At 41.4% G+C, this 21,993-nt stretch overlaps 2 protein-coding genes across 2 annotated transcripts in view; both read left to right on the top strand.

Moving 5' to 3' along the window:
* The window catches only part of SNRNP40 (small nuclear ribonucleoprotein U5 subunit 40), a 34,599-nt gene that overhangs the window by 5,181 nt on the left and 7,425 nt on the right, over nt 1-21,993 (top strand). The window contains exons 4-6 of the mRNA XM_004740952.3: nt 1,253-1,418; nt 14,637-14,759; nt 20,248-20,368. Coding sequence (XP_004741009.1) covers nt 1,253-1,418; nt 14,637-14,759; nt 20,248-20,368 — 410 coding nt within the window. The remainder of the gene's footprint in view (nt 1-1,252; nt 1,419-14,636; nt 14,760-20,247; nt 20,369-21,993) is intronic.
* Nucleotides 2,528-3,001, top strand: LOC123387316 (small nuclear ribonucleoprotein G-like). The gene has a single exon (XM_045064095.1). It carries the CDS (start codon nt 2,680-2,682, stop codon nt 2,872-2,874), a length of 195 nt encoding a protein of 64 aa, XP_044920030.1. The 5' UTR covers nt 2,528-2,679; the 3' UTR covers nt 2,875-3,001.

Raw genomic sequence — 21,993 nt, 5'->3', positions numbered from 1 at the left:
CGGGATCGAGTCCCACATCGGACTCCCAGCTCCATGGAGAGTCTGCTTCTCCCTCTGACCTTCTCCTCGCTCATGTTCTCTCTCACGGTCTCTCTCTCAAATAAATAAATAAAAATTTAAATAAATAAATAAATAAATAAATAAATAAATAAATACATCTCTATCTAACATCAATAGCCCAGACAATTTCTTTTTTAAGACATAAAACATAATTTTATATGCAGAAATCAGCTATTTTTACTATATAAGCAATAAAGTATTTACTTTGAGAAACTCAAAAATATATCAATTTTAAAAATAGCCCATATTCCTACCACTCCAAAGATTATCACTGTTAATATTTTGCTAGTGCTTCTCAAGTTTTTTTCCTGCTTTAAGCTATTTGGTTTTACATGTACATTAGAACTTCATGTATGATCTTTTCTGCTGCTTTTTCCTTTAACATTATTCACCTAATGTATCATTTATTATAACATACATTTATCATGAACATTTTAATGATGGCCTAATTTTACAATAACTACATAATATAGAAATGTGATTATGCAAAGTTAATTAATCCCATTAGGTATTTCAGTGAACATTCATTGTTTTATACCTCTGACCTTTAAAATCCTAAGGTCCCTAATCAACTGGTACATAGCCTTCTATGCATTTTTCCTGTTAATATTTAAGTAAAGAAAGCCTTATAAAATCAATTATAACTTAGAAATCATTGTCAGGGGCGCCCAGCTGGCTCAGTCTGAGGAGCATGTGATTCTTGAGCTCAGGGTCAGGAGTTTAAGCCCCTTGTTGGGTGTAGAGATTACTTAAATAATAAAACTTTTTAAAAAATCATTTTCAGAGATGAAATAGAAAACTTTTAATTTTAGAGAAAGGGTTATAGTTACTGAGTCACTGAGTCAAGAATTGCTGCAGTCTGTCTTCCTACTGTAGCAGGGAGTGATTAAACATTTCCAGATAGGAAAGTGTTTAAAACGTTATCTATCAAAAAGGAGGAAGAAATTGGGGAAACTGCTGTATTAGGTTGGGATATATCATGGGGACTGACAGAAGGACTTTTTTTCACATTTTCATGGGGTAGACCGCGTAACCCAGTCTAGAGCACCAGTAGGATTTGATAGGTAGGGCCTATGTCATGTGAGTACAACATGTCAGTGGCCTTAAAGAGTCTGGCTCATTTTGGCAAGTGGGGAGGATGGATGGCTATTGTTCGTCTTCACTCACTTGTTTTTTGTTCTTCCTCTTGCAGTATGCTCTTTTCCGCATCCACAGATAAAACTGTGGCAGTGTGGGATAGCGAAACAGGCGAGAGGGTTAAAAGGCTAAAAGGACATACTTCCTTTGTGAATTCCTGTTACCCGGCCAGGAGGGGCCCCCAGCTTGTCTGCACTGGCAGCGATGATGGGACAGTTAAGGTGGGTGTTGTCTGTCTGTATGTTGTTGCTGGTTCCGAGGTTCCACAATGTGAACTTACTTTGCCTTCCATCTATGGCGTAGCCTCCTCTCCACAACTTTGTTTTAGCGGTCATTTCCCAAAACAGAGGTCTTTCTGTTTTTACTTTAAGATTTTTTAATTTGAGAGAGAGAGCAAGTAGGGGTGAAGGGGAGCAGATCGGGAAGGAGAGGGACAAGCAGATTCCATGCTGCTTGTGGAGCCCAGTGCAAAACTCAGTCTCATAACCCTAAGCTCATGCTCTGAGCTGAAACCAAGAGTTAGCAGACACTTGACTGGCTGGGCCACCCAGGCACCCCAAAAACAGAGGTTTTTTAAAATAATGTGCAGTATTTTTAAGGATCTTGTAGCATGTTAGAACCATGTTGAACCTTTGTGACTTGGAATAAAGTGGACCACCTGAGTGGATCTTTTTTTTTTTTAATTTATTTGTCAGAGAGAGAGAGAGAGCACGTGCACAGGCAGGCAGTGGCAGGCAGAGGCAGAGGGAGAAGCAGGCTCCCTTCCTGACAAGGAGCCCAATGCGGGACTCGATCCTAGGACACTGGGATCATAACCCAAGCCGAAGGCAGCTGCTTAGCCAACTGAGCCACCGAGGCATTCCCTGGGATTCTTGACTGAGCTGTTTACCTAAGTATGTGATCTCAGGCAGTTCACTTTTCTGATCCTGTCTCTTGGTCTTTAGAACAGTGACAGCAATATACATGTCTTACAAAGCTGTTGTAAAAGTATAGTCATTATATAAAAAGGTCAGTATATGGTTTAGTAACAAGATCATTTAGTTCAGTGATTCCAGCTAGTCTTCATGTCAGACTGCCTGAAGAACCTATTAAAAATAACCAGGTTCTCAGGACGCCTGGGTGGCTCAGTCCATTAAACATCTGCCTTCAGCTAAGGTCATGATCCCAGGGAGTTAGGATCAAATCCCACATTGGGCTCTTTGCTCAACAGGGAGCCTGCTTCTCCCTCTGCCTGCTGCTCCCCCTGCTTCTGCGCTCACTTTCACTCTCTCTCTCTTTCTTTGACAAATAAAAAATAGAATCTTAAAAACAAAACCAAAAAACTCAAGATTCTAGTTCAGTAGGTCTAGAATGGGAATTTTTGTTTTTAAATTAAGACTTCTTTAGAGCGTGAGGGATGCCATGAATTCCGTTTGGAGGCATCTTTAAGCTCACCGAGTAGACACCCCGAGCAAAGCTAACCCTCCCGAGTTGAAAATATTTATGGATAAGAAATTATCATTGAAATTAAATGGTGGCAGACATGTTCAAGGAATATTGCGGGGGTTCGATCCATTTATGAATCTTGTGATAGATGAATGTGTGGAGATGGCAACTGGTGGGCAACAGAACAATAATGGAATGGTGGTAATACGAGGAAATAGTATCATCATGTTAGAAGCCTTAGAACGAGTATAAACAATGGATGTGTTCATCAGAAGAATCAACTGCTTCCACATGTCCCTTCTCCATAGTACTTGTTTTACTACAATATAAAAATCAGATCGTGTACATTTTCATATTGAGCTTTTAATAGCCAAAAAAAAAAAAAACAAAAACAAAAAAAACTTCTTCAAAGAGCAGTTTTAGGTTCACAGTAAAATTGAGGAGAAGATACAGAGATTTCCCATATACCCACTTCCCCCACACATCCATAGCCTCTCCCATGATCCCCCACCAGAGTGGTACATTTTTTACAATTGATAAACCTACACTAACACAGGGGCGCCTGGGTGGCTCAGTGTGTTAAAGACTCTGCCTTCGGCTCAGGTCATGATCTCAGGGTCCTGGGATCAAGCCCCGCATCAGGCTCTCTGCTCAGCAGGGAGCCTGCTTCCTCCTCTCTCTCTCTGCCTACTTGTGATCTCTGTCTGTCAAATAAATAAATAAAATCTTTTTAAAAAAAACCTACACTGACACATCCTAATCACCCAAGTCCATAGTTTATATTAGGGTTCACATTTAGTGTTACACATTCTGTGGTTTGGGACAAACATATAATTACATGTATCCATCACAGTGGTATCATACAGAGTATTTTTTCTACCCTAAAAATCCTCTGTGCTCCTTCTGTTCATCCCTCCCACCCCTGACAGCCACTGATCTTTTTACTGTCTCCATAGTTTTGTCTTTTTTGAGATTGGTTTCTTTTACTTGGTAATCATGCATTTTAAGAGTCTTCCATGTCTTATAGACAGCCTCTCCTCTGTTGTCCTGCGCACCGCTGCCTTGTAGTGTGTTCAGTAAATTCCTATCTCCTTAAAAATAAAGAGATTCTTCCAGCCTTTGTAGCTCATTTGTTCTAGTGCCAAATAATATTCCATTGTCTGGACATACCACAGTTTATTCATTCACTTACTAAAGGACATCTCAGTTGCTTCCCAGAGTTGCAGTTATGAATAAAATTGCTGTAAACATCCATGTGGGAGTTTTGTGTGGACCTAAATTTTTCAACTCTGTTGAGTAAATACTGAGGACCACGATTGCTAGATCCTGTGGTAAGAGCATATTTAGTATTTGAGAAACCACCAGTCTGAGTGCCCAGCTGGCAGTTGATGGAGCATGCAGCTCTTGATCTTGGAACTGTAAATTTGAGCCCCATGTTGGATGTAGAGATTATTTAAAAATGAAATCTTAAAAGGAGAAAGAAACCACAAATCTGTCTTCCAAAATAGCTGTACCATTTTACATTCCCACCAGCAATGAGCGAGAATCCTTGTTGCTCTGCATCATCATTTGGTGGTGTCAGTGCTCCAGATTTTGGCTTCTCTAATAGGTATGTAGTCATACCTCGCTGTTAGTTTAATTTACATTTTCCTGATGACATAAAGTGGAACATCTCTTCATATGCTTTTTGTCATCTGTGTACATTCTTCGGTGAGGTGTCTGTTAAGATCTTTAGCTCATTTTTTTTTTTTTAAAGATTTTATTTATTTGTCAGAGAGAGAGAGCGCGCAAGCACAGGCAGAGAGAGTGGCAGGCAGAGTCAGAGGGAGAAGCAGGCTCCCCGCGGAGCAAGGAGCCCAATGTGGGACTCGATCCCAGGACGCTGGGATCATGACCTGAGCCGAAGGCAGCTGCTTAACCAACTGAGCCACCCAGGCGTCCCGTTTAGCTCATTTTTTTTAAAGATTTTATTTATTTATTTGAGAGAGAGCACAAGCAGGGGGAGCGGCAGACAGAGGAAGAGGGAGAAGCAGGCTCCCCACTGAGTTGGGAACCTGACGTGGGGCTTGATCCCAGGACCCTGAGATCATGACCCGAGCAGAAGGCAGGTGCTTAAGCGACTGGAGCCACCCATGTGCCCCTTTAGCTCATTTTTAATCGTGTTGTTTGTTTCTTTATTGCTGAGTTTTGAGAGTTCTTTGTACATTTTGGATAATAGTCCCTTATCAGATATACAAATCTTTTCTCCCTGTCTCATGGTTTATCTTCTCATTCTCTTGACATTGTCTTTCTCAGGCAGAAGTTTTTAGCTTTCATGAAGTCCAGTTTATCAATTGTTTCTTTCACGAATTGTGCCTTTGATGTTGTATCTAAAAAGTTATTGCCATACCTCAGGTCATCTGTGTTTTCTTCTGTGTGATGCATTTTGAGTTAATTTTTGTGAAAGGTGCAAGGTCTGTGTCTAGATGCATGTTTTTTGCATGTGGATGTCCAGTTGTTCCAGTACCATTGGTTGAAGAAACTCACTTGTTCCATTGCCTTTTCTCCTTTGTCAAAGATCTGTTGACTGTATTTATGGGAGTCTATTTCTGGGCTCTGTGTTCTCTTCCATTGATATATTCTTTCTCCAGGACCATACTGTCTGGATTACTGTAGTTTTATAGTAAGTCTTTTTTTTTTTTTTTTAAAGTAATCTCTATACTCAACCTGGGGTCGAACACACAACTCTAAGATCACAAGTCATATGCTCTTCCAACTGAGCCACCTAGGTGCCCCTAAAGTAAGTCTTGGAGGTCAGTTATCATCAGTCTTCCAACTTTAGTTTCTGCGTCAGTATTGTGTTGGCAATCTTGGATCTTTTGTCTCTATATGAACATTAGAATCAATTTGTTGATTTCCACAAAACTACTTACTAGAATTTTGGTTGGAATTGCATTGAATCTATGAAGTTGAGAATGACAATATTGAGTTTTCCTATGCATGAACATGGAATAGCTCTCCATTTATCTAGTTGGGTTTTTGTTTTGTTTGTTTTGTTTTTTAAAGATTTATTTATTTATTTGACAGAGGAGGAGAGACAACGAGAGAGGAAACGCTAAGCAGGGATAGTAGGGGAGGGAGGAACAGGCTTCCCACCAAGCAGGGAGACCAATACAGGGCTTGATCCCTGGACCCTGGGATCATGACTCAAACCAAAAGCAGATGCTTAATGACTGAGCCACTCAGGCACCCCTAGTTCTTTGATTTCACTCATCAGAGTTTTGAGGTTTTCCTTATTTAGTTCCTGTACATATTTTGTTAAGTTTATATCTAAATATTCCTCTTTTTTGGGTGCTAATGTAAATGGGTTTTTTTGTTTGTTTGTTTGTTTGTTTTCTTTTTAAGAACCAGAATTTTTTTTTTTTAAGATTTTATTTATTGGGACGCCTGGGTGGCTCAGTTGGTTAAGCAGCTGCCTTCAGCTCAGGTCATGATCCCGGCGTCCTGGGATCGAGTCCCACATCGGGCTCCTTGCTCGGCAGGGAGCCTGCTTCTCCCTCTGCCTCTGCCTGCCATTCTGTCTGCCTGTACTCGCTCTCTCCCCACCTCTCTCTCTGATAAATAAATAAAATCTTTAAAAAAAAAAAAAAAGATTTTATTTATTTATTTGACAGAGATCACAAGTAGGCAGAGAGGCAGGCAGAGAGAAAGAGGAGGAAGCAGGCTCCCCACCGAGCAGAGAGCCCGATGGGGGGCTTGATCCCATGACCCTGAGATCATGACCTGAGCCAAAGACAGAGGCTTTAACCCACTAAGCCAACCAGGTGCCCCAAGAACCAGAATTTTTAAACCTGTTCCTCTTCTGATTTGGTGTAGCAGGTCTGACAGTTCAGGAGCCATTGATCTCATCCAGCATCATCATTTTACTCTTTTATGATTATTTGTATTTGAGTGTGGTTGATGCATGTTAAATGAGATACAGGTATACAGCATAATGATTCGGCAGATTTATACATTATGCTACACTCACCATTGCACCCTCCTTTTCAAATGAGGAAACTGCGACCTAAAAATAGTGACTTTTATTTCAGGGGCTCATAAGGACATACTACTTTGTAGGACCAGTCATTTTACTCTTTCTTTGGCACGAATTTTGGGTTCTGGGTAGTCTTTTTACTTATTTGACAGAGAGAGCACAAGCACAGGGAACAGCAGGCAGAGGGAGAAGGAGAGACAGGCTCCCTGCTGAACAAGGAGCCTGACAAGGGGCGTGATCGCAGGACCCTGGGATAATGACCTCAGCCAAAGGCAGATACGTAACCGACTGAACCACCAGGTGCCCCTTTGGGTAGTCTTTTAATGATTAAATCAGGATGGATTTCGAAGGAGTACATCTGAGAAACCACACTAAACCTATGATTGTTGCTTTATTGTTTTCTGTTCTAGGTTTGTAAGTGGGAATTTAATAACCTCTGTTTATAAGGGGGGAAACATTGTTTTGTATTTTACTCATCAGAATTCTCAAAAGAAAACAAAGCTTTCAGTAATTTTAGTATTTTCGGTCTAGAACTGGCAGCCTGAACATTCTCCATACTAGTAGTTGGCTTTTTTTTTTTAAGATTTTATTTATTTGTTTCAGAGGGGGAGAGCGAGAGAGAGCGTGCGCGCATGAGGAAGGGAAAGGGCAGAGGCATAGGGAGAAGCAGACTCCTAGCTGAGCTAGGAGCCTGATGCGGGACTCAATCCTGGGACCCCCGGGATCATGACCTGAGTCAAAGGCAGATGCTGAACCAGCTGAGCCACTCAGGTGCCCCCATACTAGTAGTTTTCATACTGTTTTTAACAATTCATTCTTTCTAATAAAGCAATTAGGAAATCATTTTTTTTTAAGATTTTATTTATTTATTTGACAGACAGAGGTCACAAGTAGTTAGAGAGGCAGAGAGAGAGATGGGGAAGCAGGCTCCCTGCTGAGAAGAGAGTCCGATGCGGGGCTGGATCCCAGGACCCTGAGATCATGACCTGAGCCGAAGGCAGAGGCTTAACCCACTGAGCCACCCAGGCACCCCTAGGAAATCATTTTTTAGGGGCACGTGGGTGGCTCAGTCACTTAAATGTCTTCCTTTGGCTCCAGTCATGATGCCAGGGTCCTGGGATCAAGCCCCGTGTCTGTTCCCTACTCAGGGGAGAACCTGCTTCTCCCTCTCCCTTTGCCCCTCCCCCTGCTTCTTATGTGCACATGCTCTCTCTCTCTCTCACATAAATAAATAAATTCTTTTTAAAAATTTTAAAGGAAATCATTTTTTATATTGTATATAGGTTTAAAGCACACATATTATTATTATCTTTTATATATGTAAACATATATATAAATAAAGATTGTTCCCTTTTATAAACAATTTAGTCCTCGTGTCATTACACAGACCAAAGCAAGGAAGGTGTTTGGGTTAGAGGTGCGGGTGGGCCATCATGGCCCAAAGTGGTGTCAGGGCCCAAGTGAGGTGAGGAAAGCATCCATGCAGGATGGGAGCAGTCCATTGTAGGGAGATGGGGACTGACAAGGGTAAGGATGTCCACATGACACAGAGTAGGTAGCCCAGTATGGGGAATTGGAGGGGAGAGCAGCCCAACATAGAGTCAGTGCCTAAGCAGAGTAAAAGTTTCATCTGTGCATTGGTGGGGGAGAAAGTATGTGTATGAGCTTGAGCTGAGCATGTCCACATGGGATGAGAGCAGTTTAGGCCCAAAGTCTGAGGCTAAGGATAGCAGGATAGCATTCCTGAGGAAAGGCAGCCTGCAGAGGGATATTAGAGCCAGAGCAGAGTGAAGGGAGCATTCATACAAAGGGATAACCCAAATGGGGTGAGGAGGGGGTCCACATAGGAAATGGGAATCACAGTTCAAACAGAGAAAGGAAGACATTCATGCAGGGGAAGAGTAGAAAAGAATATAGGAGATTAATTACACACAGGAATCTTCATCATGTAAGTATAATAAGTATAACGGGAGACAGACTGCTCATTGTCAGAGAAAGGAGTTACCAGTACAGGAGAGAGGACTAAAATGCATCTTGTGTTGTTGGCATTGAACTGGATGTATCAGTGAGAACTCGTGGGATTCAACACATAAAACAGATAGGTATAGAAAAATAATAGATTAAGTGTGCATGTGCCTGTGTGTGCATATATTGTGTGCATATATTGGCAACTATCCACTGAGAGGGTTTAGGAACAATACCCCCAAAGCAGTGAGCATAGCTACTGGGTACATCTTGGTCTTTCAATACCATTTTCCACTAAAGAAACCAGGACTCCTTATTTTAGGCCTGGGCAGGAAAAGTACAAGATGAACCTGGAACATCTTATGCAATAATGCTTGTCAAAAGAACATTTTAATCAAATGATCAACTGAACATTATCCGTGATGGGACAAATCAAAACCATGAGCCACTCAACAAAATACAGTGAAAACACAGCATCACTCCAGTGAGATTCCTGCCAAAGAGTCATAACTTGAATCTAATCATGAAGAAATATCAGACAAACCCAAACTGAGGGACATTCTATGAAATAACTATCCTATTATTTGAGAAGCATCAAGGTCAAGAAAAGTCTGAGACACTCTTCCAGGCTGAAGGAGACTAAAGAAACATGACCCATAAATTCAGCACATGAATCTGAACTGAATCTCTTTGCAATAAAAGACATTGGGACAAGTTGTGAAACTTGAATGAAATCTGAGGATTGGATGATAATAATGTATTGGTGTTAATTTTGATAGGTTGTGTTAAGATTTTATAGGAATATATATACACACATATATATGTGTATAAATATAAAAATCTTTTAAAAAGAGATACATATAATACACACATATACATACACATGTATATATGTGTATATATACATAAATATATACACATATTTTTAAGATTTTTTAAAGATTTTTTAAGATTTTTTTAAAGATTTTATATATTTGAGAGAGAGAGAGAGATAGCAAGAGAGAGCATGAGTGGGGTGAAGGGGCAGAGGGCGAGGGAGAAAGAGGCTTTCTGATGAGCAGGGAGCCCAATATGGGACTTTATTCTAGGACCCTGAGATCAGGACCAGAGCCAAAGGCAGACCCTTAAGGACTGAGCCACCCAGGCACCCCAAAGATTTTACTTACTTGAGAGAGAGAGAGAGCACATGAACAGGGGTGGGAGGTGGGGGTGGAGAGCAGCAGAGGAAGAAGGAGAAGCAGACTCCCCACTGAGCAGGGAGCCCAGCGCAGGGCTAGATCCCAGGACCCCAGGGTCATGACTGGAGCCGGAGGCAGACGCTTAGCCAACTGAGCCACCAGACACCCCTATTATATGTATCTCATAGGACAAACGCACAAAGGTATTTAGGAGTGGTGAAGCTCTCGGGTCATGGTTCCAGAGTCTGCTCAGCAGGGAGCCTAACCCAGGGCTCCATCCCAGGACCCTGGAACCATGACCCAAGCCAAAGGCAAATGCCTAACCGACTGAGCCACCCAGGCGCCCAAAGCATGGGACTTTTGATCTCAGGGTTGTGAGTTCAAGCCCATGTTGGTTGTAGAGATTACTAAAAATAAATAAACTTAAAAAAAATTTTTTTTTAATGTAGACCCATGTTATATAAGTCTGTTTTTTATTAAATAGAGCCTAGTTGTTTATAGAGTATAGGGTTCTAGAGTTGTTGTACCTAATCTTTATCTTCTTCTATTGTTAATAAGTCAAACAGCTGTTGAAAATAAATGTTAACTTTTTATAACAAACATATGTTTAGTATTTATAAGAAATTAACACTTTTTAGTAAATTCAACATGAATGTAATGGAATCAGACAATACTAGATTCTTGTCCTTGTTTTGCCCTTGACCTACTGGGTGTTTCTCATCAAGTTAGTTCTATCTTTGCTCTTTAGTTTAAAGATTTATTTATTTATTTATTTGACAGAGAGAGATCACAAGTAGGCAGAGAGGCAGGAAGAGAGGCAGGCAGAGAGAGAGGAGGAAGCAGGCTCCCTGCCAAGCAGAGAGCCCGATGTGGGACTCGATCCCAGGACCCTGAGATCATGACCTGAGCTGAAGGCAGCGGCTTAACCCACTGAGCCAGCCAGGCGCCCTGCTCTTTAGTTTATTCATCCATGAAAGTTGGGATTAACTAGTAACTTTTTTTTTTTTTTTTTTTTTTTTTTTTTTAAATATTTTATTTATTTATTTGACAGAGAGAGATCACAAGTAGGCAGAGAGGCAGGCAGAGAGAGAGAGAGGGGAGGAAGCAGGCTCCCTGCTGAGCAGAGAGCCCGATGCGGGACTCGATCCCAGGACCCTGAGATCATGACCTGAGCCGAAGGCAGCGGCTTAACCCACTGAGCCACCCAGGCGCCCCTAACTAGTAACTTTTAAACATTTTTTAAATCACAATCTGCATTAAGGAATACATTTTATACTATGACCCAGAATATACTCCCCTCAATACATCTGTGTTTATGAATCAACCCTTTCTATAGGGGACATTTTCTTCTATATATTTTTTTTAATTGGGGTAAAATTCACATAACATAAATTTACCATTTTAACCATTTTAAAAGGTATACAATTCAATGGCTTTTAGTACATTCACAATATGTGTGCTCATCACCATGATCCAATACCAAAACCGCCCCCCCCCAATAAAAATTAGAAAAGGGTGGGAACAGTCCATTATAGGGAGACCGGGACTGACAAAGATTAGGAGGGCAAAAGAGAAACCCCATACCCATTTAGCAGTCAGTACTTTTTCCCTACCTTCCAGCCCCTGGCAACCACTAATCTCCTTTTTGTCTCTATGTACTTGCCTCTTCTGGGCATTTCATATAAATAGAATAGAATCATATAAGTGGCCTTTTTGTGTTCAGTTTCTTTCACTCAGCTTAATGTTTTCAGGCTTCATCCTTGTTGTGACATGTATTAATATTTCATTCCTTTTTAACACTGCTACAAAGATTGGTGTACAAGTTTTTGTTTCATTTCTCTTGGGTATATATCTAGGAGGAAGATTGCTGGGTTGTATGGTAATTCTGCTTTAGCTTTTTGGGGAACATACAGGCTTTTCCACAGCAGCCAGATCATTTTATATTCCCACCAGTGGTGTTCGAGGGTTCCGATTTTTCCTCACCATCACTTGTTAGTTTCTGTGATTCCTTTTTTGTTTTGGTTTTTGTTTTTTTGTTAATTATAACCATCGTAGTGAGTGTGAAGCAATCTCTAATTGTTGTTTTGATTTGCATTTCCCAGCTAATTCATGATGCTGAGCCTCTTTTCTTGTGCTTACAGCTCCTGAAAAGAAATGTTTATTCAGGGCCTTTGCCCATTTTGGGGGCTATTTGCAATGTTGTTGAACTATGTTTTTTTTTTTTTTTCATTCTGGATACTAGATCTTTATCAGATACATGATTTGCAAATATTTCTACCACTGTTGGTTATCTTCTCATCTCATTTTCTTGATACTGTCCTTTGTACAGAAGTTTCTCATTTTTATGAAGTTCAGTTTATGTTTTTTCTTTGGTCACTTGTTCTTTTGGTTTCATAGCTAATAATTCATTGCCAAATCCAAGACCATGAAAATTTACCCCTGTGTTTTCTTCTAAGAATGTCATAGTTTTAACTTTTACATTTAGGTCTTTATCCACATGGAGTATATTTTTCCATATGGTATGAGATAAAGGTCTGCCTTCGTTATTTTGAGTATGGTTATCCAGTTGTCCCATCATCATAATTTCCTGTTGAAAACATTTGAATATTATAATGTGGTAACTGTGGAAATTACTTTCTCCCAGGGGTTTGTTGTTGCTACTTGTTTAGTAAATTATCTTGTTCTTTTTCCTTTTTTTTTTTTTTTAAAGATTTTATTTATTTATTTGACAGAGAGAGACACAGTGAGAGAGGGAACACAGGCAGGGGAAGTGGGAGAGGGAGAAAAGCAGACTTCCCGCCAAGCAGGGAGCCTGATGCGGGGCTCGATCCCAGGACCTTAGATCATGACCTGAGCCGAAGGCAGCTGCTTAATGACTGAGCCACCCAGGTGCCCCACCTTTCTTTTTTTTCTTTTTCTTTTTCTTTTTTTTAAGATTTACTTATTATGTGGGGTCAGTCATTAAGCATCTGCCTTTTGCTAAGGTCAGGATCCCAGGGTCCTGGGATCAAGCCCTGCATCAAGTTCCCTGCTCGGCGGGAAGCCTGCTTCTCCCTCTCCCACTTCCCCTGCTTGTGTTCCCTCTCTCGCTATGTCTCTCTCTGTCAAATAAATAAATAAAATCTTTTAAAAAAAAGAATTTACTTATTATTAGAGAGAGAGAGAGTGCATGAGCAGGGGGAGAGGCAGAGGGAAAGAGAATCTCAAGGCGACTCCCTGCTAAGCACAGAGCCCATCCAACACAGGGCTCAATCCCAGGACTCTGAGACCATGACCTGAGCCGAAACCAGACATCAGCCACACAAGTGAGCCACCCAGGCACTCCTATTAAGTGAATTTTCTGAGGTAATTTTATAAAGTCTGTATTATTTGCCATGTGTAGCCACTGAAATCTCTGTTGCATTAGCTTGGTGGCTCACTAATGATTTGACAGAGATTTTCTTAATCACTTGTGGGAAAAAAAACCTCTCCCCAGTCTTTGCAGACTCATTGTGTATGTTTGGGGGGTGTCTGTCTTTACCAGGCAGTTTACAGCTTTGTGTCAGTTTACAACTTTCTGTTAGCCTTCACTTCCTGCTTGTGCGGAGCTTGTGCAGGTCTGCAAGAGAGCTTAGGACCTTCTCAGGTCTTTTCTGAACATGTGCCAGACATGGGCATGCAAATGGCCTTCTAGAGTCCTAGGAATACGTCAGCTTTTCAAAGCTCTTTTTCTCCAAACTGTGTCATTCCCCAGCTTTTCTCCCAAGCTTTTTGGTTTGTGTACAGTTTGCCCCAACTCTCATCCCTGGCCCCAGACAGCAGAGGCTAATGCATTTGCCTTTAAATGTTTTAAACAAATGCCTCTGCCCTGGCAGAGTTCCAAGTTATGCAAAACGAAGTCAAACCTTTTAAGTTCATCCTTCAGGGAGCCACCAGAAAGTTAAAAACAACCACAGTTCTTTGAGAATAAGGTCCATTCTAGTCCCTCTGGTATAGGAACCTATACTGGGAATATGGGCCATTGTCTTCAGAGCTCTTGCTGAGTAGGAGAGGGAGACAGGGTAAGTTAAAACACTAAAACTTTTTTACCAAGACTCAGGAGGGTTTTTTTCCTCATTAAGCATTTTACTGGTTGCTACAAAGTTTTGAATAGTTTATAGAGTTCTGAGAAAGTTAATTCTGCCAGGATTTTTGCCACATAATTCTCTGCTTTTATAGAGGGGCAACCTTTTAGCATTCCCTACTCTGCCGTTTTCATTGATGTAACCTCTCTCTGTATGTTTTTTAACGTGAGCCACAGCTCATTAATGCTGCAGTTTGAAAGCACTGGTCTGACATCCTTGCTGTGCAAAAGAGCATATGAACTAAGCAGGCAGAGGATTTCCATTCTAAGGCATGTTGATGAACTATGATTATTCATACTTTAACAAAGGTGTCTGAAAATACAACCAAAGTAATTTGTTACCCCAACTTTCAGATACATTGGCCAAATTACATCACTTCTCACCATGTTAGTAGAATATCCAGACAAGTTTCTGAATGGTGTCCCTGTTAAAAATGTATTTACCTGGGCACCTGGGTGGCTCAGTTGTTTAAGCCACTGCCTTCAGCTCAGGTCATGATCCTGAAGTCCTGGGATTAAATCCCATATCCGGCTGTCTCTGCTTTGCAGGGAGCCTGCTTCTCCTTCTCCCTCTGCCTGCCACTCCTTCTGCTTGTGCATACACTCTCGCTCTCTCTGCCAAATAAATAAATAAAATCTTTCAAAAAAGAAAAAAAATGTATTTACCTCTACAAAATCCTTAAGACTTCAGGATGTACTATGCAATTACTTACAATGATATTTGACCATAGACCCTCCTATTCCTCTGCTTCAGCTGTGGGACATCCGGAAGAAAGCAGCCATCCAGACATTTCAGAACACCTACCAGGTGTTAGCTGTGACCTTCAATGACACAAGTGACCAGATTATTTCTGGTGGAATAGACAACGATATCAAGGTATGTTTAATGTTTGTGTTACACCTCCCTTTCACCTGTCTCCATTCACAGATGGTAGTCTTTTCAAACTTCTGAGTTTGTGATAGCTTTGTACTTTATACCAACTACAAAGAAGATAGTAACTTAAATCTTGTTTTCTTTCTGCCCTATCCTTATTGACTTCTAAGTCAAGGGTTGCATTATAGCATATAAATGCCATCAGGGACCAGACAGTTCATGTGAATTGAGGCCCCATGTGTGGAGTCTGTGAACGTGAAGAGTGCGTTCCCTGGCTAAAGACATTTGCAACCTTTTTTTCCCCCTCACTCTGTTGGCCTGCTGAGATAGCGTTGAATCACCCTGTGATTCTCAACTCTGATCTCTGAGTGTGTCTTTCTCTTTGAGACTGCACAAAGGAAGTTTCAGAGAATCCACAGCCAAGAAAGAGGGAAGGCGGTGATGATGTGAGAGTGGCGGTGGTCCACACAGCAGCACAGTGTACTCGTGCTTTTGACCAATTAACTTGGTTTCTAACCCCAGTTCTGTCATTTTCTAGTTTTTTAGGACTGCAAACAAGTTCTTTAACAGCCTTTTAATAACCACAATAATAACATCTACTTCATGGGGTTGTAGTGAGGATTAAATGAACTTAATGCATTAATTAGAGCACGTAGCGGTTTCTGGACATAGCAAATGCCAGTGGTTGGAAAGTGTTTTGGGGGTTACACAATTTGTGTCTGTCTTTACATACTGGCTTCCTTAAGTGTTTCAAAGATTCTTGGCCTTCTGTTTTACCTTTAGAGTGATAACTGTAGGTAAATATCCAGCTTCCTACTGTTCCTACCTAAAAATGTAAGACTGTGTGCCCTTCCCTCCCTGCCTCCTCTGCTGCTACTACAGATGAAATGTCCTTGCTTTTGTTTTTTTTTTTTTTTTTTTTTTTTTTTAAAGATTTTTTATTTATTTATTTGACAGAGAGAGATCACAAGTAGGCAGAGAGGCAGAGAGAGAGAGGGGAGGAAGCAGGCTCCCTGCTGAGCAGAGAGCCCGATGCGGGACTCGATCCCAGGACCCTGAGACCATGACCCGAGCCGAAGGCAGTGGCTTTTACCCACTGAGCCACCCAGGCGCCCAATCCTTGCTTTTGTTTAAAGGTAGTCCCTTCATTGGAAGGATATCGGCTCCTTTTCCCTGACTGGGCCCTCATACCGTCTGTTTTCCCAGATCCTGTTTCCAGTCTGCTCTTCTGTCTTCGCATCATCACTCCGCTGCGCTCAGCTCTTGGCCTTAGGGTGGGGAGTCTTCCTTTCATTCCACTTCCTCCTGTTGTTGCCCTGTCCGTCTTCCCCGTCACAGCCAGACTTCTTTCGTGGTGGTGACAGTAATAATGTTATCGTTACCGTGGGACCCTCACTGTCAGTGTCAGGCCTTGTTCTTCGAGCTTTCTCTTACTCATTTAAGCTTCACAGCACCCTATGAAATAAATGCTATTCACGCCATTTTACAGATGAAGAAACTGAATTAAAAGAAGTCCGGCAAAACCCAGACTCGGGTTTCAGAGTCCTGCTCTTAATGCCTATGAGAAGTGCCCTCTGATGATTGTTCTACACTCACTGTCTTCAGTTCCACCCCATTTCATTCCTCCACTCCATGTCTCCTGATCACTCCTCAGCAGTCTGGCTTCTGCCTCCATTGTTTCATTGGTGACCTTTTCTTCAAGGTCACCAATAATCCTCCTCCCTGTTCCTAAATTCAGTAGATTCTTTTTTTTTTTTTTTTTTTTTTAAGATTTTATTTATTTATTTGACAGAGAGAAATCACAAGCAGATGGAGAAGCAGGCAGAGAGAGAGAGATAGAGGGAAGCAGGCTCCCCACTGAGCAGAGAGCCCGATGCGGGACTCGATCCCAGGACCCCGAGATCATGACCTGAGCCGAAGGCAGTGGCTTAACCCACTGAGCCACCCAGGCGCCCCTTCAGTAGATTCTTTTAATCTTTAATAGTTGTAACAGTATACTCTCCTACCCCCTCTGGCATATCATTTTCAAATACCTCTGAGAGCCATTCTCTCTATATATACTTGTCAGGTGAACGTGATAACCACTACACTATGGAAACTCTCTATACATATTTGAAATGTCGTTATTCCCCAAGGTCCTTTACTAGGTGCTTCTCACTATATCCCTTTTCCCTGGACAGTTCTCACCTAAGTCCATGGCTTTATCATCTGTATGCTGACTTTATATTTCCGGCCCAGATCTTCAGCTCCAGACCCCTGCATACAGCCAAGCTCTCAACATTCCCCTGCTTAGATGTCCCATAATATTTGAAAATTGACCATTTCCAAAATTTAACTTCCCATCCTTTTTCTATCTTATAACTGTATGGAGGATGTCAAATCAGGGCATAGGAACTTAATTAGATCATCTTAATAGCTAATGCAGTATTTCCCAGAGAGAAGTTTGGGAGCCCATTAGCTTTAGAATCACTAGAGGGCATCTCATACACATGACAGTAGGTTAGTGTCATTAAGTTATTATAATTTTCATACTTTTAAAATTATTAAGAGTGTCTGGCTGGCTCAGTTTGTAGAGCATGTGACTCTTGATCTCAGAGTCATGAGTTCAAGCCCCCCACATTGGGCATAGAGGTTACAAAGAAAAAGAAAAAGAATTCCCATTAAAAAATAATAATAAAATAATTATTAAAGTTTACATATGGCGAAATCAAGTTTGTTTTGTATACAGTTTTATGAATGTTTATGGTTGCATAGATTTGTGTAGCTACCACAAACAAGGTACAGAACAATTTACATCATCCCCAAAATTTTGTAGTGTTCACTTGTGTCAAACCCTCTTTCCATTCCTAACTCATTCCAACCACTGATCTCTTCTTTGTCCTGTAGTTCCTTTTTGTAGAATATCATACAAATGGAATCATACAGTATGTATAACCTTTTGAGACTGGCTTCTTTTCTTTAAGTCTGAGAATTTGATGCCCTCATCTCCACTATGAGGATAGATCAGCTTAAGAGTAATACTCTTGTGCTAGGAAAGCCTTCTTATGACATACAGTGTGGCTTATTCCACATTCTTTATCCTAGACTCTTCCTGGGTCTTCTCTAAACAGATATATTTAATTATGCTATAGTCCTTAAGGGGTACCCGATCCCATTTTAGGATTTGAAGGTTTTCCATGACTTCCCAGACACGCAATGTATGTTATACCTTCTGTCAGGGTAGGCAGTTTCTGTAGACAGCTAATCTCAACTCTGTTCTGAAGGCCGAATTTATCTCACAGAGAATGTGCAAATAAAGTTCTATAAGTACAGTAATAACATATGTCACTAGGTTTTTTTCTAAGAGGATGTCCTTCAGGGGTACCTGGGTGGCTCAGTCAGTTGAGCATCTGACTCCTGATCTCAGCTCAGGTCTTGATCTCAGGGTCAGGAGTCCAAGCCCCATACTGGACTCCATGTTGGCTGTGGAGCCTACTTAGAAAATGAATGAATAAATGAATGACCTTCATATTTCTTTGAGAAGTTCCCTATTTCTAGTGTCATGTAATTTGGTGAATTATTTCCTACTTATTATAACTGTGTTGTTTTTTCTTTTCTTTTTCTTTAAGGTTTTTTGTTGTGTTTTTTTTTTTAATAATCTCTACACACAATGTAGGGCTCAAACTCATGACTCCTAGGTCAAGAGTCACATGCGGGATGCCTCAGTGGCTCACTCAGTTAAGTGTCTGCCTTCAGCTCTGGTCATGATCCCAGGGTCCTGGGATGGAGCCCCATGTCAGTCTCCCTGCTCAATGGGGAATCTGCCCCTCCCCCAAGTATGTGTATGTGTGCACGCTTTCTTTCTCTTTCCAAATAAATAAATAAATACATGAGTAATGAGTAAATAGGAAGTCTATTCTGTCTACAAATATTCAGATTTTTCTGCCAATCCAATGCTTTGTTTTCAGGATTTTTTTTCTTTTTTTTTTTTTTTTTTTTAAGATTCTATATTGGGACACCTGGGTAGCTTAGTTGGTTGAGCTGCTGCCTTTGGTTCAGGTCATGATCCCAGGATCCTGGGATCGAGTCCCACATCGGGCTTCTTGCTCAGCTGGGAGCCTGCTTCTCTCTCCGCCTCTGCCTGCTTGTGCATGCGTTCTCTCTCTCTCTCTCTCTCAAATAAATAAAATCTTTTTTAAAAAATTCTATTTACTTATTTGAGAGAGATGGGACACCTTGGTAGCTCAGTGAGTTAAAGTCTCTGCCTTCAGCTCAGGTCATAATCCCAGGGTCCTGGGATTGACCCTGCATCAGGCTCTCTGCTCAGCGTGGAGCCTGCTTCCTTTCCTCTCTCTGCCTGCTTTTCTGTCTACTTGTGATCTCTGTCTGTCAGATAAATAAATAACATCATTTTTAAAAAATACTATTTATTTGAGAGAGAGAAAGAGCAAGAGCACAGAGAGAGGAAGAAGCAGACTTACCACTGAGCAAAGAGCCCGATGCAGGGCTTGATCCTAGGACCCTGAGATCATGACCTGAGCCAAACGCAGACGCTCAACCAACTGAGCCACCCAGGCACCCCAGAATTTATTTATTTATTTATTTATTTTTTAAAGAATGTACCCAGTAGGAGTGCCTGGATGGCTCAGCGGGTTAAAGCCTCTGCCTTCGGCTCAGGTTATGATCTAGCATGAAAACTCATATTGTTGATGCCCACTAACCAGAGACCCAAACATTCACTGAACAACTGATTTGGGCACTTGGAAAATATCTTGCTTAAATTAGTTCTTTCTGCCACAAATCCCAGATACACATTGATTGTGCACAAACAATGTGTGCAGGCCACAAGAAGGAAGGTCTGGAAATGGTGCCCAAGTGTCGGGGCAACTGGCTTTTGGCTCAGATCATGATGCCAGTGTCCTGGGATGGAGTCCGGCTTTGGGCTCCTTGCTCAGCAGGGAGCCTGCCTCTCTTTCTCCCTCTGCTTACCACTCTGCCTGCTTGTGCTCTCTCTTTCTCAGTCAAATAAATAAATAAAATCTTTTTTAAAAAGATTCTCTCTTGGGGTGCCTGGGTGGCTCAGTGGGTTAAGCCTCTGCCTTCGGCTCAGGTCATGATCTCAGGGTCCTGGGATCGAGTCCCGCATCCCGCTCTCTGCTCGGCAGGGAGCCTGCTTCCACCTCTCCCTCTGTCTGCCTCTCTGCCTACTTGTGATCTGTCTGTCAAATAAATAAATAAAATCTTTAAAAATCTAAAAAAAAAAAAAAAGATTCTCTCTTTCCCTCTCCCTCTGCCCCACCCATACCCGCGCTCATGCTCTCTCTCTAAAAAAGTTTTTTTTAAAGACGAGGTTTTTTTCCTCTTGACAGAAATCCTCTATTTTGTGCTAAATACTGGGCCCACAGCCAGATGGAGAGGGGATACCAGTTTCTCCAGGCAGTTGACTCTTTAGTAACTATGTTTCTTTGCTATTCTCAATTTGATTTCTGGGAGTACCTTTTTGTTTTTGTAGGTCTGGGACTTGCGCCAAAACAAGCTAACCTACACCATGAGAGGCCATGCAGATTCGGTGACTGGCCTGAGTTTAAGTTCTGAAGGCTCTTATCTCTTGTCCAACGCAATGGACAATACAGGTAACTATGGAAAGGAAAGCTCTCCAAGGGTCCAGACGCTGTGGACCTCAAGGTCTGCATGGAAAGTGGGCATTGGGTACTAGAAATGTGTACTGGGATACATGTGAATCCAAAGAAAGAGTCGGGGCGCCTTAGTGGCTCGGTGGGTTGAGCCTCTGCCTTCGGCTCAAGTCATGATCTCAGGGTCCTGGCATCAAGCCCCATATCAGGCTCTCTGCTCAGCAGAAAGCCTATTTCTTTGCCTACTTGTGATCTCTGTCTGTCAAATAAATAAATCTTTAAAAAACAAAACAAAAAGAAAGAGTCAAGGGTGGTTCACAGGTTTCTGCCAGGGCAACTGGGAGAACACATTGTAATAGAAAAGTCAAGAAGCCAGGATTCTAGTCCCAAATCTGCCTACTCTAATCCTCGGGAAACTTTGCTTATAGCTTTTAAGACCTGTTTCAGCTCTGGTATGCTGTGGAGCCAGGCATTGTACGAGAAGCTCCTGGTGATTAGTAGATTGTTGAGATCCATCCAAAGCAGTTCTCGAGCATTACAGAGAGCACCAAACTTGAATGACCAGTAGAGCTGCTGGTAGAGTTGCATTCTGTCCCCCAGTGTGCCCTCCCTCCCTGCTCCAAAGCCCTGGTGGGATGGGAATTGAACAGTAAAACGTTGCAACATTCTGCATTCACACAAATAGATGCTTCTCTGCTTGTTTTTGAGTTGCCACGTGGGAGGATGGGTTTACTATTAACAAAAAAGAAGGTGGATTATATGCTTAATATTGGGAGAATTTAGAGATAACCGCCCCCCCCCCGCCTCCGTGTACAAGTTCATAGGCTTGTCAGAAACAGAAATGCTTTCACTGACATTTTTGTAATGAAGACAGTGCCTAGCACTCAGCGGGTGTTGAGTAAGTAGTTCTTGAATGAATGAACACCCTTACCTTCTGACTGTATTCTCACCTTAATAGCAAACTTTCACACCTACCTTCACTCTCTGTGCCTATCTGAATCCTAGGATTGTTATGTTTATTACACTCAGTTAAAATGACATCCCTTGAATTCCACTATTGATAAAGGATTTGTTACCAACAGCTGTAGCCACTGCTTACTGTGCTGTTTATATCCTGATTTTTATGTATTTGCCATTAACAAATTCTAGCGTTGTTCACAGTAAGGAATGATGAGGTTCCCTAAATGGTTATTAAAGTAATAAGAATTTTTTGTTATAGCTGTTTAATAAAATGACAAAATCCTTATTTTTATCTATTGCCTCTATTCTTTTAGAGTCCTGGTATATGTATCATCTTATCTGGTCCTTAATGTACTCTTGTAAAAAAGAAAAAGAACAAGTGGTATTCTCATCTTACAGAGACTAAACTATAACCTCACTTTTTACCTAATACCACCCATACATATAACAGCTAGAATGAGAATCAGAGTTCATTTTTTCTAACTATTAGTATAATACTCTCTTAGTATAACTTGACCTTGCTCAAGTCTAGACTGTCCGGTGTCCCTATGAGCAAAATTAGTCCTGTGTTTGGTTTTTATAGATTGATTGTCACAGTAGTCAGTGGCATTTAGATTGTCATATTAAAGCTTTGTTAAATGTGGCTTTTTTGGGTTGGCAGAGGA

This window comes from Mustela putorius, unplaced genomic scaffold, assembly GCF_011764305.1.
Source record: "Mustela putorius furo isolate JIRA1106 unplaced genomic scaffold, ASM1176430v1.1 tig00003853_pilon_pilon_pilon, whole genome shotgun sequence".
Taxonomy (NCBI): Eukaryota; Metazoa; Chordata; class Mammalia; order Carnivora; family Mustelidae; genus Mustela; species Mustela putorius.
This window is presented reverse-complemented; position numbering and strand designations above follow the sequence as displayed.

What these genes read in the sequence shown, in the direction of transcription:
- LOC123387316 (XM_045064095.1), top strand. Translation starts at nt 2,680, where the DNA reads ATGGATAAGAAATTATCATTGAAATTAAATGGTGGCAGACATGTTCAA.